At 34.6% G+C, this 15,987-nt stretch overlaps 1 protein-coding gene, 1 long non-coding RNA gene and 1 pseudogene across 2 annotated transcripts; all 3 read left to right on the forward strand.

Moving 5' to 3' along the window:
* Positions 1–3,581: 3,581 nt before the first annotated feature.
* Positions 3,582–4,853, forward strand: LOC133784607 (uncharacterized mitochondrial protein AtMg00810-like). Its single transcript, XM_062223900.1, has 3 exons — positions 3,582–3,624; positions 3,782–4,565; positions 4,616–4,853. The coding sequence occupies exons 1-3, from the start codon at positions 3,582–3,584 to the stop codon at positions 4,851–4,853; spliced, it is 1,065 nt and encodes a 354-aa protein (XP_062079884.1).
* Positions 4,854–8,132: 3,279 nt separating this feature from the next.
* Positions 8,133–8,722, forward strand: LOC133783748 (uncharacterized). The gene is made up of 3 exons (XR_009870940.1): positions 8,133–8,173; positions 8,282–8,395; positions 8,651–8,722. It is a non-coding gene; the product is annotated as an uncharacterized LOC133783748 (long non-coding RNA).
* A 1,674-nt stretch (positions 8,723–10,396) lies between these two features.
* LOC133784608 (phosphomevalonate kinase, peroxisomal-like) lies at positions 10,397–13,667 on the forward strand (annotated as a pseudogene).
* The last annotated feature ends 2,320 nt before the right edge of the window (positions 13,668–15,987 follow it).

The raw sequence follows: 15,987 nt of genomic DNA on the forward strand, positions 1-15,987 counted from the left end.
ATTCCTCCACGATCGATTGAGGCTGCACAGACTGAGGAGGCGCACGAGTGAAGGCTGTACCTCATGACCGTTATTCCAGCTGGGGAATCGTCCTTGAAGATTCCTCTCGTACACAAAATCAGGAATGTTGTACCATCAATTATAAGTTGTCCTATTCCTCCAATCAGGACCCTTGCATTGTAACCGTTTTGTGTATTTATTCCCCTGTTTCCTTATTTGTAATTGAGTCAATTGACTACAATTAATTAAAGGAGAAGTTTCAGTATTTTAACTTGCGTCCATGGCTACCCCACAAGATTCTGATACACACTCGTCTGCAACAAATCAGAGTGTTGCTTTGCCAACCACAGCGCTTCCACCCTTCCGGGAGTCGACACTCCTTCACCTCATATTTCCCTTCCTATTCCTACACCAAATGCAGCTTACTCTCTCGAGTCATCAACCCTCAGTCAAGCCCCAGGCTTCTTTCCTTCTTCTCATTTGGTTCCCTTAACACTTAAACTTGACTGAACCAATTATTCATTCTGGAAATCTCAAGTTGTACCTGCTCTTCGGGCTCAAGAACTCGATGGGTACATTCTCAGCACTAAACCGTGTCCACCACAGTTTGTTGACAACACAATCAGAGGCACTGTCCCCGTCGAATCTTGCCAAGTTAACATCGGCTACACTCTCTGGATACGCCATGACCAGGCTATCCTAAGTTGGCTCATGAACTCCATATCTGAATCCATGTTTGGTCACATAGTCCGGTGCCAAACCTCTATGGAACTATGGAACACTCTTGAACTTCTATTTGTCACCAGCTCCAAAGCAAGGACACTCCAACTACGTTTTCAACTTCAATCACAGAAAAAAGTCGACCTCTCGATTCACGACTACATGCTCAAAATGTGAAATCTGGCTGACAATCTATCTGCCGTTGGCCAACTGATCTCTGATGAAGACCTCATTCTCTACATTCTTGGTGGCCTCGGTCATGACTATGAAGTCGTTGTCATTAACCTTACCTCTCGCCATGACCAACTTACCTTCCAAGAAGTTCAGTATATGCTTCAAAGTCAAGAAATGCGCCTGGATCAACTTAACACTCCTACCGAGCAGACTCTCCCAAGTGCCAACTTTGCTTCTCAATCAAGAAGGCCTCCAAACTTCACTGGCTCCTCATCTCAATCTTTCCCTGGCCGTGGTTTCTCCCATCGAGGCCATGGTCGTGGCCGAGGGGGTCGCGGAAATCGTGGTGTATGTCAAATTTGTACTCGTCCTGGCCATGTTGCCTCTAAATGCTACCACCGGTTTGATATCTCTTTTCAAGCTCCTGTTGGTTCCAACTCTGCATCTCCAAACCAGCAACACAAGCCTGGCCTCTTTTTCAATAACCACAATGCATCAAGTAATCATCAACAAGCCTTCCTTTCCTCAACTGATCACCTTGATGACAATACTTGGTATATAGATAGCGGAGCTACAAATCACATCACAGCAGATGCATCAAACTTGCAGCACAAATCGGAGCAAAAAGGTATAACTCATCTTATTATTGGAAATGGTCAATCTTTCTCCATCACCCAAACTGGTAATAGCAAAATCATTTTACCACATTCCTCAAATTCCTTGCATCTTAAACATATTCTGTGTGTTCCTCAAATCACCAAAAAAATTCTCTCTATTTCTCAACTAACAAGAGATAATCATGTCTTTGTTGAGTTTTATGCTAACTGTTGTTTTGTGAAGGATAACCACGGGGAAGGAGCTGCTTCGGGGAACACTTAACAATGGTTTATATCAGTTGCAGATTACACAGTTATTTTCCTCACATGCTTCATCCAAGTCATCCAGTTCACCTAATCTATGCCTGCCTTCCAGTTTTTCTGTTGTTTCCAAGTCTATCAAGTCTGTCAAATCCACCACTGTCCATGGTGGAGAGTCTTTACTTGCTGAATTAAAACCTGATGTTAGTGTGTGGCATCAGCGTCTTGGTCACCCTAATGCAAATGTAATGAAAATCATGTTAACTAATGAGAAGATTGCCTTTAAATCTGATATTCCTTTCTGTGATGCTTGTCATATAGGCAAATCAAAGCATAAACACTATGCAATTTCCCAAACCAGCATAAACAAGCCTTTAGAGTTAATACACTCGTATGTTTAGGGACCAGCCCCAATTCTCTCCAATGATGGATTTAGATACTATGTCCATTTCATTGATGATTTTAGTAATTTCACTTGGATTTTTCCACTAAAGTTAAAATCTAAAGTCAAGGATATCTTTATTGGGTTTCAAAAGTTTGTTGAAAGAAAGTTTGACACAAAAATTAAAACACTCCAATCCGACTGGGGTGGTGAATATAGAAGTCTTGCACCATTTCTTGAGTCTATAGGTGTCCATTTTCAACATCCTTGCCCGCACACTCACCCCCAAATTGGAAAATCAGAAAGGAAACATCGCCATATTGTAGAGATGGGTCTCACACTCCTATCTCAAGCCTCCTTACCACTGCACTTTTGGTGGGAATCCTTCAATACATCAACATTTCTAATTAATCATCTCTCCACTCCCACCTTAGCTCACAAATCTCCAACAGAAGTTCTCTTCTGAGTCAAACCCAACCTTCACTTTCTCAAAGTCTTTGGATGCGCATGTTTTCCTCATCTCAGGGCCTACAATAGACACAAATTTGATTTCAGGTATGCTAAATGTGTATTCCTAGGATATAGTCTTCACCATAAAGGCTACAAATGTCTACACCCCACTGGTCGCATTTATATTGCTCAAAGTGTCACCTTCAATGAGCATGACTTCCCTTTCTCAGCTGGTTTCAACATTCCTCAATCTAAAAGCCAATTTTCTCCCTCTCAGCATATTCAATGCAGCCAATGGTTACCCTCCTTTTACCCATACCAGCAAGAAGATGACTGTGTAAACACTGCACCAGCTGAAGACACCACCAGTTCAGTTGTCCCTGATACATCTCCATCTCCACGTGATTCATCTCAATCACCTCAAACTTCCAACATTCAGCATAGCTCCCCAAAGTCAGTTACCTCTTATCCATCCATACCTCTTGGCATTGATCTCCCATTTGATAGTGATACTCCTCCATCATCCATACTTGTTCCATCTCAAATTCCTACTCATCCTATGATCACTCACTCCAAAGATGGCATTTTTAAACCCAAGACTTATCTAGCCTCTCTTTTCACCAGCACCACATCTTCTCTCCTCACCACCACACCTGAAACAGTCACTGAAGCTCTTGCTATACCGGTTTGGAAAAATTCTATGGATGAAGAGTACTTTGCCTTGTTGAAAAATAAAACATGGGTGCTAGTGTCATTCCACAATCAGCTGAACATTGTTGAAAATAAATGGATTTTTCGGCTGAAATCCAATTCTAATGGAACCATTCGGCGTTATAAAGCACGCCTCAATGCCAAATGATTTCAACAACAGCTAGGTATTGACTTCTTTGAAACATTTAGTCCCGTGGTAAAACCATCCTCCATTCGTGTTGTTCTTACTTTGGCTGTCACTTACAATTGGGTTATACAACAAATTGATATCAATAATGCTTTCCTCAATGGCACTATTGATGAAGAAGTCTACATGTATCAACCAGTTGGGTATGTCAATCCTGACTATCCTAATCACATATGCAAGCTCAATCGTGCTCTCTACGGGCTTAAACAAGCTCCCCGTGCTTGGTTCGATCGCCTTCGCACAACTCTTCTCCAACTTGGATTTCTGTCTTGGATACATCCTTGTTCTTCTTCAATCAAGGTGATGCCCTCGTGTTTGTCCTTGTTTATGTTGACGACATCCTCCTCATTGGGAATAAATCTCAACAGGTCACCTCCATCATTTCTCAACTTAGTACCACTTTTGCTCTCAAAACTCTAGTCTCAGTTCATTACTTCCTTGGGTTTGAGACAACACGGAGGGCTAATGGTATTTATCTGTCACAAACCAAGTACACCATTGATCTTCTTAAACACACCAATATGCTTCATGCCAAACCATGCCCCACTCCAATCAATCAAAGCAATTCCTTACACCTCCAAGACAGTAAACCATTTGAGCACATCACACTTTACCGAAGCATAATAGGTGCCCTCCAATATCTCACCCTCAGTAGACCTGACATTGCCTTCACAGTCAAGAAACTCAACCAATTTCTACAAGCACCTACTCAGAATCATTGGCAAGCATGTAAGAAAATCTTACGGTATCTAGCAGGGACAGTTGGAGAAGGAATTAAATTCACCCCAGCTCAAAATCTCTCAATTGAAAGTTTCTGTGACTCGGATTGGGCCAACTCACTAGATGATCATAAATCAACATCTGGATATTGTGTCTATCTCAGCGGCAATCTCATAAATTGGAGTTCTCGAAAACAAAAACCAGTAGCTTGCTCAAGCACCGAAGTTGAATATAGAGCACTTGCCCAAGCCTACACCGAAATCATATGGCTGCAATCTCTACTCAAAGAAATTGGAACAGCCATACCACACCAGCCATCATTTGGTGTGACAATTCAGGAGCTAGACAATTGGCTTCCAACCCTGTTTTTCACTCAAGAACTAAGCATATCGAAATAGATGTCCATTTCATTAGAGAGAAAGTATCAAACAAAGAGGTTGAAGTCAGGTATGTTCCATCGAGTGAGCAAACAGCAGACATACTCACCAAATCTCTATCAATTGCAAGCTTCCATTATCTACAGAGCAAGTTGGCTGTAGTCCCTTCACCACAGCACAACTTGAGGGGGCATATTGAAACAGAGCAATCAGAGCAATCTGAAATTGCTCCACGATCGATTGAGGCTGCACAGGCTGAGGAGGCGCACGAGTGAAGGCTGTACCTCATGAACGTTATTCCAGCTGGTGAATCGTCCTTGAAGATTCCTCTCGTACACAAAATCAGGAATGTTGTACCATCAATTATGAGTTGTCCTATTCCTCCAATCAGGACCCTTGCATTGTAACCGTTTTGTGTATTTATTCCCCTGTTTCCTTATTGGTAATTGAGCCAATTGACTACAATTAATTAAAGGAGAAGTTTCAGTATTTTAACTACTACCAACTCGTATCACAAAAATTAGTGCATTGTAGTATTAAATTTAAAGTAGATCGTGAGGTAGTATATAGTTCTTATTATTAGCAAACCAAAACACGATCTATACAAGTGCAGAGTCCAAGAACTTTACTTAGCTAGTTATTCCTAAGGTTTAGATAGAGCCAATAGGATTATGACACGTGTCATATGCATGGATTTTATAAGTTTAATCTATAGTTTAAGAATATTAATTATAACATAAGGTTTGATTAATATTGCTGGTTATTAATATGATAATTATTATAACATAAGGTTTAGATAGAGCCAATAAGAATATGACACTTGTCATGAGCATAGTTATTCCTAAGGTTTATATAGAGTCAATAGGATTATGACACTTGTCATATGCATGGTTATTAAGGAATTATTATTTCAATGATAAAATAAGGGAAATATAAGACTTAGTCTTCACCAGAATATGTTAGGAGCATGACATTTTTCATAATTTTATTTATTTGTGGATTAGGTTAGATAATTAAATAGATTTTTCGTAACTTTAGGGTATTGTAACGTCTGACCTATTTTTGACCTAGTTATGTTATGAATTTCGAAAAATAGTATTTCTATAAAGTTGTAGATAATTTAATTAGCTTTCTAACGGTATAAAGAGAGTATAAATCAGAGTCCTGTAACTCCAGATATGTTGATTTTACTGTAGGTTAGTTTAGAGTTACGAGATTTAGGGAGTTAGAAGTTAGGATTCTATTTGATTTTTTTTTTTTTTTTTTTAAAATCAAGCTTTGTTGAAAAAGTCCTAAGCCTTTGGCTGAAGGATATTCAAATATTTTCAATTAAATTCATTATTTTTATTCAACCAAAAAGAAGATTTTTATTATTGCCAAAAAAAAAAAAAGATTTTTATTCCTAGAACTCTATAAATAGGACCTAGCACCAAGCCTTTTCATTCATTCTTCAAGCCTTGATCAGAGCCTTCTAGGTGCTAGTGAGACTATAGAGTGATAAACACTTGGGTTGGGGTTATAAGCTTTGTCATTCTAAGCTTATTAGACACTTGGGAAGTAAGGTTCATAGAGTGTATTTCGGTTTCGAGGTGTAGTTCGGTCATAGCAATTTCAAAGGTATTCCTATTCTTAGTTCCTTTTCTGTATTGTTCTTATAGTTTTTTCTACTCAAATCCTAACTCGTATTCTCTATTCTTGGTTAGGCATCTAAGATCTTGAACATAAGATTCTTATTGGAGTGTTCCAAAGTCCCGATCTTATTCTCATATCCCGGTTTTTTGTAAGGAAAATAGGATAGATCTTGTATGTTTGTATGATTTATTATGTTTATGTTATGATATGTTTATGCTATAATATGTATATGTATAATATGTTTTGTAGTCCTTGGGCATATGACTTGTTTAGATAACAAGCCCCAAGATTATGTTTTTAGTCGCTTGGGCATATGAGTTCCTTAGATAGCAAGCCCCAAGATTAGTTTATCATTTTCATGGTTTAGAGTTATGGTTTACCCTACCTCAGATATTAGACAAGGGACCTAGATGGGTTATTATATACTACCATGTGATCTAACCTACCTCAGATATTAGACAGGGGACCTAGATGGTTTATCGCATGCCATGTTAATGAGTTAATGGCCATTAATATTGTATTCCTATATGGTATATGTTTTATAGTGTATGCTTATGATATATGGTATATGTTTTATAGTTTATGTTTATGATGAAGTTTTATGCTTATGATATATGATGTATGTTTTTAGTAGGTTTTCCTTGCTGGCATTAGACTCATTCCTTTATTTTTAGTGTGATGCAGGAAAATGAATATGGAAGGCGGAAGGATTCTTGGTAGCTTGGCTTGTGTGTTGAGGATGGATGGAATGTGTGGACTGCATGTCGATCGAGGATGAAGTTATTTATTTTTAGTCTTTTAAATCATGTTTTTTCCGCATTTAGTTTTGTAAATAATTTTCTTTAGTTTAAAATTATGTTTTATGTTTTAAACAATGGGTACCTATGCCATATTTTCTATTATTATGTATTTGATACAATATTTAAAGATTTAATAACGTTAGTTATATTATTTCTTATGTATCTTTCCCAAAATAGTAGTTATGTATAGTAGATCTAATGGTCCAAGGTCCTAGAATAGTTGTGTCATTACAGTTGGTCACTACAACAATATTGAGTATATATTACATTAAAGAATAGCATATTTTTAAAAGTGCTATTATTAATGGGATTAAAAAACACATAACTGATGAATAGTGGGGATTACATTAAAGAATAGCATATTTTAGGCGGCAAATGAAACACTTTTTGCCGCCTGAAATTGACAAAAGAGAACAGCAAATTGACAAAGGAGAACAGCGTGCCTCTCCCTCTCTCAAATCCCTAATCTCTACCAGTGCCTCTCCCTCTCTCAAATCCCTAATCTCTACCAGCGTGGAGTAATCTCTACCAGTCTTTCTCTCATTACATTCAGTCTCAGTGCATTCATTCTCAAATCCCTAATCCCTAATCCCTAATCTCTCAGTGCATTCAGTCTTTCTCTCATTCGCTCTCCCTTGCTCTTTCTCTCATTTGCTCTCTCACATTCTCTCGGCTTTCTAGCCCTCGCGTCGTTGAACCACACCACAACCACACCCCTGCTGAAGCCTCCCTCACGCCGGTACTCACGCAACTGAAGCACACCACGACCACGACCACGCCCGTGCTGTAGTCGTTGAGTCTCTCGTCCCCCCCTCTCTGTTTATCTCTCCCGCTGGCTTTGAGCAAGAACTGGAGACCTCCGTTTGTCTCTGTGAGGTATAATTTGTTTTTTTTTTCAGATTTCAATTTAATATCAAAAAACCATTTTGAATATTATCAATATATATATATGCTTGTGTTGGAATAATTTTTTCGATTGGCATTTGGAATTTGATGTGATTTTATGCATAGATTATATATTTATCGAGTATTCACAATCCAGATTGATGTTTTGATACAATGATTCACAAATTTGCAGGCCCTTCCAATTTACTTGGATAAAATGTTCAATCAATATGTGGCCTATAATTCTCTCTGTGACTTTTGTTCTATTTTTTGGAGAGGTATTTTATTTTTGTTCCATTAACTTTCATGCTTGGTTTAACAGTAAAGTGTTAATATTTTTGTTGGCTTATTATGATGGAAACTTGATATTCATTTTTCTAAATTAGGTTATCCCACAAGCTATATGCACTAGATATGGACTTGCAGTAGGTTCCAACTTTGTTTGGCTTGTTCGGATTTTGATGATAATTTGCTACCCAATTTCATACCCAATTGGAAAGGTACAATCTCCAATGGAAAGTTGATGTTTAAACATTTAAATGTGAACTTGGAATTTGCATTTATCAACCCTCTAATCTATACTATTTTAAACTGGTGTTTTAGTCATTAAATTTAAGTATTTTTTCAGTGATTAAAAATAAATTATAAATGTAAAGCAAAACTGTGGAATCTGGTTGCAAAATGATGGATTCTTAATGATATCAGATTATAAGGGATTTATATCTATTTTTTGACTTGAGATATACACAATGCAGATTTTGGATTGGGTATTAGGACATAATGAAGCTTTATTTAGGCGAGCTCAGTTAAAAGTCCTTGTCTCCATCACAGCCAAGAGGTAAAGTAAAGCTGTTGAGGATAATTAATATGCTCTTTAACTTAAGGAATAGCTTTACAAGTTGAAAATACGAATTATTGCTATCATCTACCACAGATATATCTTGGCATTAGTTCTGATTTCCTTATCTTGTCATAATAGGCCGGCAAGGGTGGTGAGCTTACACATGACGAGACAACAATTATAAGTGGGGCACTAGATTTAACTGAGAAGGTAAGGTCTTAACAGAAATATCATTATTCCTTACATTCATTTCCTTCTAAGTTGCATGTATGCCAGTGATAGTATTATATCCAACTATTATATGAGGTGGACGTAAATCCTGGTGAATATGAAAGTTTATTTTACTTCTTCTGCTTCTCTCTCTCTCTGAGTCTTTAGAACTATACCAAAGAGGCTAAAACTTATTTTTTTTAATTGTAATTTCATTTTGAAGTATAGCTATTTGAAACTCTGTGCTCATGCTAAATCTTTCTCTCTCTCGAGCTCGCTTATTCAATATTCTGTTTTAAAGTTGTTTGGATTTTTTTACTTTACTCCCCAGTCATCTTATCTTTTGGTTTAAAGAGCATTCTGAAACTTTTCTTGTCATTATAGTTTCATTTTGATGTATAATGATTTCACTCTTTATGCTCATACTGAAATTGTAACTTGAATATGATAGTAAGCTTGCAATAATGTGTCATGATTAGAAAATCAGCATCTTCCTTTCTTTCTATTATTAATTTTTTTTTTAAATCTTAAAAAACAGACAACTGAGGAGGCTATGACACCCATTGAATCAACCTTTTCCTTAGACGTCAATTCAAAGTTGGACTGGTGAGTTTTGGTCATGAATTCATTGTTCTTTCTTTCTGTCAATTGGATTTTACTGGTTTTCACAATTTTTGCTTACATGCTGTTTTTAGCTGATTTTCAAAGATTCAGTCACTCGACCTTAGAAACTATTTTTTTATAAAAGAAGAAAATATAGAAAGTTTTGTTGTTGTTGTAGTGATAGATTGTGATATCAGTCCTAGGCTCCTAGCATATCATCTTAGGAACACTATCCCAATTAGTTGCTGGCTTGTCAATAGTTCTGTCACCTTTTTACACAAAGTTTCACTGAGGATAGTTTGTACATTTTATTTTTATTTTCGCATACAGTGCTCTGGCATATCATAATGGCGTGACCCATGTTTTACTGAAACATGTCTTATGCTGCAATTGAAATGTTAGGAATGTTTGAATCACATGACAGCTCAATGTGTTTTCTTGTCGTACAGTTATTTTCTGTTTTCTTAGCAGAAGTTTGTTGCAGAAAAAATTTATATTTTTTTACTGTATTTCTCATTTTTCTCCTCCTTTTATTCAATAACACAGGGAGGCTATGGGAAAAGTTCTTGCTCGGGGGCATAGTCGAGTTCCTGTCTATTATGGGAAAAGTTATTTGCTAAATCAATTTTTTTTTTTAAAAAAAAAATCTAGACATGGCTATATATCTCATTGCCATCTCACTGGTTATACGATCACAGAGAAAACTGGCTCTGGTTCAAAGATGTCAACTTTGAATGATCATCCCCCACTCTGCTTTGTTACTAAGTGCCGCTAATAGAATTATCATTCAACTAGCATTAAATTGTTAATTAAATCATGAAGATCTCACTCACTATATCATGATTAAAAATTCAGGGAGTCGGGGAACCCTTTTGTGGAGCAAGCAGTGCAGTACTTTGTGGCAGCTGCATATGCTACAGCTGACAAGGACAGGAAGGAAGTGTTACAAAAACTACTACTGCAAGGTAATTTTTACTTTCTTACCCCCCCCATAGCTTACCTTTATACCAACTGGAAGGTTATGAGAACACCAAGATTCTGATATTTCATCTTGATTTTTCATGAAGGTCTTGATATCACCATTTTAGGTAGCAATGACTTTTATTCATATCGGAATCACGTAATTACCTTTTCAGTGTTCTATATATTACATGGTTTTCTTCCTGTCAGTGCTTGGTATGGTTAATGAACATGTTTTCTTGATATTGTCAAATCCATAATTTACAAAATCATCGGATATAACCTTTGAGCACATTTCAACATGCTGCTAAAATTTATTAGGGTGCTTTTTCTCTAAATTATTTTATGAATCTAATTGAAGATGTTAATGAGGCTTGTTGGTTGTAGATTGAAGCACGTGGACTCCCTTTGTTGCCTGAATCATTGGCTGCTCTTCCTCCTTTTGCATCAATTACTTTCAATTCTGGGGAATCCAGCGGAGAAAATAGCAAGCCAGAAGTTGCAAAAACTGGATTGGGTTCATCTGCTGCTATGACATCTTCGGTGGTTGCTGCTTTGCTTCATTACCTGGGAGTTGTTGATCTTGCTCACGTGAAGGGCACTGCAGATCTGGATGTGGTGCATATTATAGCTCAAACTGCTCATTGCATTGCACAGGGGAAAGTTGGCAGTGGATTTGATGTTAGCTCTGCAGTTTATGGTAGCCATCGTTATGTCCGTTTTTCACCAGAAGTAATCTCTTCTACTCAGGTCTTTATCTTGTCTCCTCTTTCCACAAACAAACCTGTTGCTGCTCGTTAATTTCATAAGGGAATATGTCATTGTTACAAATTTTTTGTTCTAACAAACATTTATATGAAAAGATACAGAATTTAAAATGCAATTTCATCCTTTTAGAATAACAAACATCACATGTAAATTTCTAGTTCTTATATTGCAGGTTGCCATAAAAGGTGCTCCCCTGGGAGAAGTGGTTATCGAAATTTTAAAAGGAAAATGGGACCATGAGAGGACAAAGCTATCCTTGCCACCATTAATGAATCTTGTAAGCATGCGTTTTATACTATCCACTTGTTGCTATTTGAGGTGTATTTAATCTATTAATATTAATTTTCAGTTTGCCCATGATGATGTACTACTTTTTTAACTCTCTAAATCAGTCTTATTAGTTGGAACCGTTACTCATGTTTATCTAATTGATTGCTGTAAATGGATTTTGGTTTCATTTTGGATCCTGTGATTTTGGTTTATAGCATTGATGTGCACCTTTGAAAGCTTTTTGCTAAAAATAGATGCAGCTCTTGTGAGTCTTGTCCCTTAAGTGATTGGTGCTTTTACAGTTACTTGGAGAACCAGGAACTGGAGGATCATCTACACCATCAATGGTAGGTGCTGTTAAAAAATGGCAGAAGTCTAACCCCGAAAAATCACAGGAAACATGGACAAAGTTGTCAGAGGCTAATTCTGCACTTGAAACACAGTTAAATACATTATGTAAATTAGCAGAAGAACACTGAGATGAATATAAGAAACTAATTAACAGCTGCGGCTCACTTAAACCTGAAAAGGTATGAATCGAGCTGCTCTTTTTTCTTTTCTTGTCTTTTTTTTTATTTGAAACAGAACTGAAAATATTGATAGAAATCAATTTTATAGCTGAAATTCCCACTGGCTTAAACTTTTCTGGGGAAATCATTTGGATGTGTGTTTTAGTTTTGATTGTGGTACTTGTATTCTGCCTTTACCTTGACCATCTTTATCGGCTTTAATGTTATTCTGAACGTCTGCAAATAAATATTTGGTTTTCTTGATGATCTTTATTCTAATTCCATTTGTTTATGCTACCAGGATTTTTAGGATGATCTTTATTCTTGATGATCTGAGTAATTTTTAGGATGTTCTAGATGTCTACAGTTTACTAGGCTTTGAAAGTGCTTATAAATGAATGATTGTTTGTAGGGTCTACTTTTGTTTACAAAAAGTAACTTTTTTTCTTTGGTTGTCTTTCCAAATATAAATTCCCATTATGACATTGCATATTATATAAAGGCAGATGCATAGAACTTTTAAAGAGCAGTCACTATGAATTAAGTGTGGTGCGATTATTATTTGGTTGTTATGCTAGTCACTTGTCCCTCCTTAGTGACTCTCATTGTCTATTTTGCCATTTCTGTCCTATTTTTTCTTAAGTTTTCTTAGTTCTTTCTGCACTGATGTTGTTCTATTTTGATGTATTTATTTCATGTATAGGTATTATATATATACAAGGATATATGTACATCTGTTTGTGTCTCCAGATTTAGTTCTTTCCCTCTCACCCACGATCTCATTCTCTCTCTTTCTTTCTCTGTTGTTGCAGATGTTAGCATGGAGGTGGGACTGTGGGGATGGTGTTGTAACAGCGGGGACTTCAATGCGACTAGGGTACTGTTGCCGTGAAGAAAATGGTTTATTTTGATTACATCCCCACTTATCAAAAAGGGTAATGACGATTTTTTATTCTTAGGCATCATCTTTGATTATTTTTTATAATAATTATTATATATTAAAATAACTCATGAGTTTGAAGAAAAATAATACAGTTTTGGTTTTTTCTTCTGTTTATCTGGATTTATGGCTTGATAGAGATGATAATGGGTTTTAAGTCTCAAATACAGTAGTTTTAAGGAAAAACTGAAGTTTAGGTTTATATTTTTGCATTGAATAGTATTTTTATTTTTTTCTATGAAGTTTCAGGAAAGATAAATACAACATTTAAATTTGTGATTAACTTATTTAGTTCTAGTTGGCCAAATTCTTAGAAAATTTACAGTTAATGTAAGATGTTAATGATGTTGGGTATTATGGTCTTGCAGCTAAGCTTCTATGGAGGGGTGCTGAGTGTTGGAATGAGTGTTTAAAGCTTTTGGGCGTTGCTGAAGCAGCAGAAGCATCAATGGATTCTGACCAGTTAAGCTCTGGAATTTCAGATTTTGATACTCACTTTCAAGGCCTCAGAGTTCAGAAAAGGTCTCTTTCTCTCTATATATATATATTTATATAACTGCAGTTGTCTCAGCTTATTTCTATATTCTATTCCATTTTTGTCATTTGTGAAATGTTCTGTTTTAACTAGTGTGAAGTATATGGTTGTTAGGTATGCATTTAACTGGCCTTGATTGTTTTCCTTTACTATTCCATTTATCAATTCAAGTTTTGCATCCCTATTCTGTCATCAAAAGCTTTATTCAGCTATTGTGTATTCATGACAGACTTCTATGATATTTCTATGGTATGTGATATCGCATTGATTGTTAGAGATCTCGCTAGTTTCTATTAATACTTTGTATTTTCTTGATTTTTCTCTTAGTGATGATGACGACTCTGAGAATGAGTCGGCACTTGAAATTCAGCCATACTTGATGGAAGAAAAATGTAAGACTGCAATTCCTTTGTTAATAATGATGTATTGTTTTTTTTTACTCCCCTCATTGAAGTGCTCATGCTTTTGATATTTTTTTTCCCTGGAATTTTAATGATTTCTCATCTCCTTCTTCTTTTTTATTGTTTAAGTCAGATTTGGACTTTCTGTTTTCTAATTTTTGGGTCATCATCTGTAGTGTCGAAGCACTTGATAATCACTTGACTGCTATCCAAAGGGACCATGAACTCAGGTCCCAGATAGAAGAAAGGAAAATAAGAAGTGATGCGGCTTATGAAGGGGCCAAAAGAAAAGAGAAAGCTCTCCTGGAAGAAAATGTATCTTGTAATTTTTTGTTTTTCATTTTTGAAGTAAAAAATGTTCAAGATTATAATACTTTATTATGTTATGCTTTCAAACTTAAGTTAGAACTAAGATCTCATGAAATAGACACATTCAGAGTTTGAATTAGTTATTGTTTAATGTAATACTTATGGTTTATCAATCTATTGAGAATTATATTTTATGATTAATTTTGATTTTTTTTTTATCAAAATACAATAATAAAAAAAATTTAATTAAAAAAAAACTTATAAGTACCATTATCACAATAAAAAACCTTAATATGTTATGATTTAGAAACATATTATAACCGTAAAAAATCGTTATGGTTTATATAATATAACAAACTAAAAATGTTATCAAAATAATCAAATGTAACAGTTGAAAAGTGTTATGAAAAAAGTACAAGATTAAACTTTAAATTTATAATTAAAAACTCTATCTAAATGTTATTATTTCAATTTTATAGCATCTAAAAATGTGTTATTGAATAGTTTAAGATAACACCGAACATAACATTCAAAAACTGTTATAGAAAAGACTGGACTTTTAATAACAGGGGCTATGTTAGCATTTTCAGAAGTGCTATCAATAGTCATTGTTAGCAGTTTTTAAGTGTTATGAATATTGTTTTTTCTTGTAGTGGGTATCAGAGAAACGGTCCATTCGCATGAAGTTCTCCTCGATACACATACTCAAAGCTCCGAATCTAACCGCCAATGTAAGTGTTTATATTTTAGTTGTTTTGATTATGTATTTAGTTAACGTTTTAACTCTTATGTTTTTAGTTAAGAATACCTATAAATTAGTTTATTTTCTTTATTTATTATCTTTGCATTTATGATTGTACATAGTGAAAACTTTTTTTTTTTCAAAATAAATATCATTGTTATTTTTGAATGACATGTATGAGTTTGATTTTTTTTTTTACAATCATAATAAATAATAAATTTAATAAATAATGACCAAGTTCGTTGAGGGTGGATACAAATCATTGAGATATTTTACAATGATAATTATTTAAACATAATAAAAAATATATATTTTATAACTCAAATAAAATTTAATTACCGAATTCAAAAACTAGAACAACATAAACTTAAACAAAAATTAATTAATTAATTAAAATATGATATTTTAAAGATATTTTATGATAATTTAAATAATTAAATCATATTTATTTAAAAATAATAAAGGCATACATATCTTTTTTTTTAGCTTATAAAGTTGTGTGATAGTTTATTTTTTATCAAGTTATTGAAGCTCTTTTTTTCATCAAAGAACATTGTGAGATACATTAGAAACTAAAAATAGTTGATGCATGTATATTACTGTCTACACTATGACTTTTTCAATTCTTATTTTATTTCTATTATTAATTTCTTTTTAAATATTATTGTATTTTATATATATGTCATGTAGCCATGTAAATATATATATATGTCAACGTTGTGTTTAGATGTCATATATGTAAAGATTATTGATATAAATATTTATATATACTATATAACTATAATTCATTTTATTATATATAAATTTAAAAAAACAGTGAACCACTTTTTATTAAAATTATAGACAATTGTTACAACTTTAAAACTAAGCAAACGTGAACTTTAAGTTTAATTAAATTTTATTTAAGTTATAAAATATATGATTTAATTATTTTTAAATAATTATCATTGTAAAATATCTAAAAATAGCTTATTTTAATTTGTTTAATTGTTTGTTTGTATAAT

Source organism: Humulus lupulus, chromosome 6 (assembly GCF_963169125.1).
Source record: "Humulus lupulus chromosome 6, drHumLupu1.1, whole genome shotgun sequence".
Taxonomy (NCBI): Eukaryota; Viridiplantae; Streptophyta; class Magnoliopsida; order Rosales; family Cannabaceae; genus Humulus; species Humulus lupulus.

Excerpts from the sequence above, each read along its gene's own strand:
- LOC133784607 (XM_062223900.1), top strand. The coding sequence starts at position 3,582 with ATGGCACTATTGATGAAGAAGTCTACATGTATCAACCAGTTGG. Across the intron at positions 3,625-3,781 it reads TACATGTATCAACCAGTTGG|GTGATGCCCTCGTGTTTGTC; the intron begins GTATGTCAATCC and ends TCTTCAATCAAG. Across the intron at positions 4,566-4,615 it reads GACAATTGGCTTCCAACCCT|AGAGAAAGTATCAAACAAAG; the intron begins GTTTTTCACTCA and ends CCATTTCATTAG.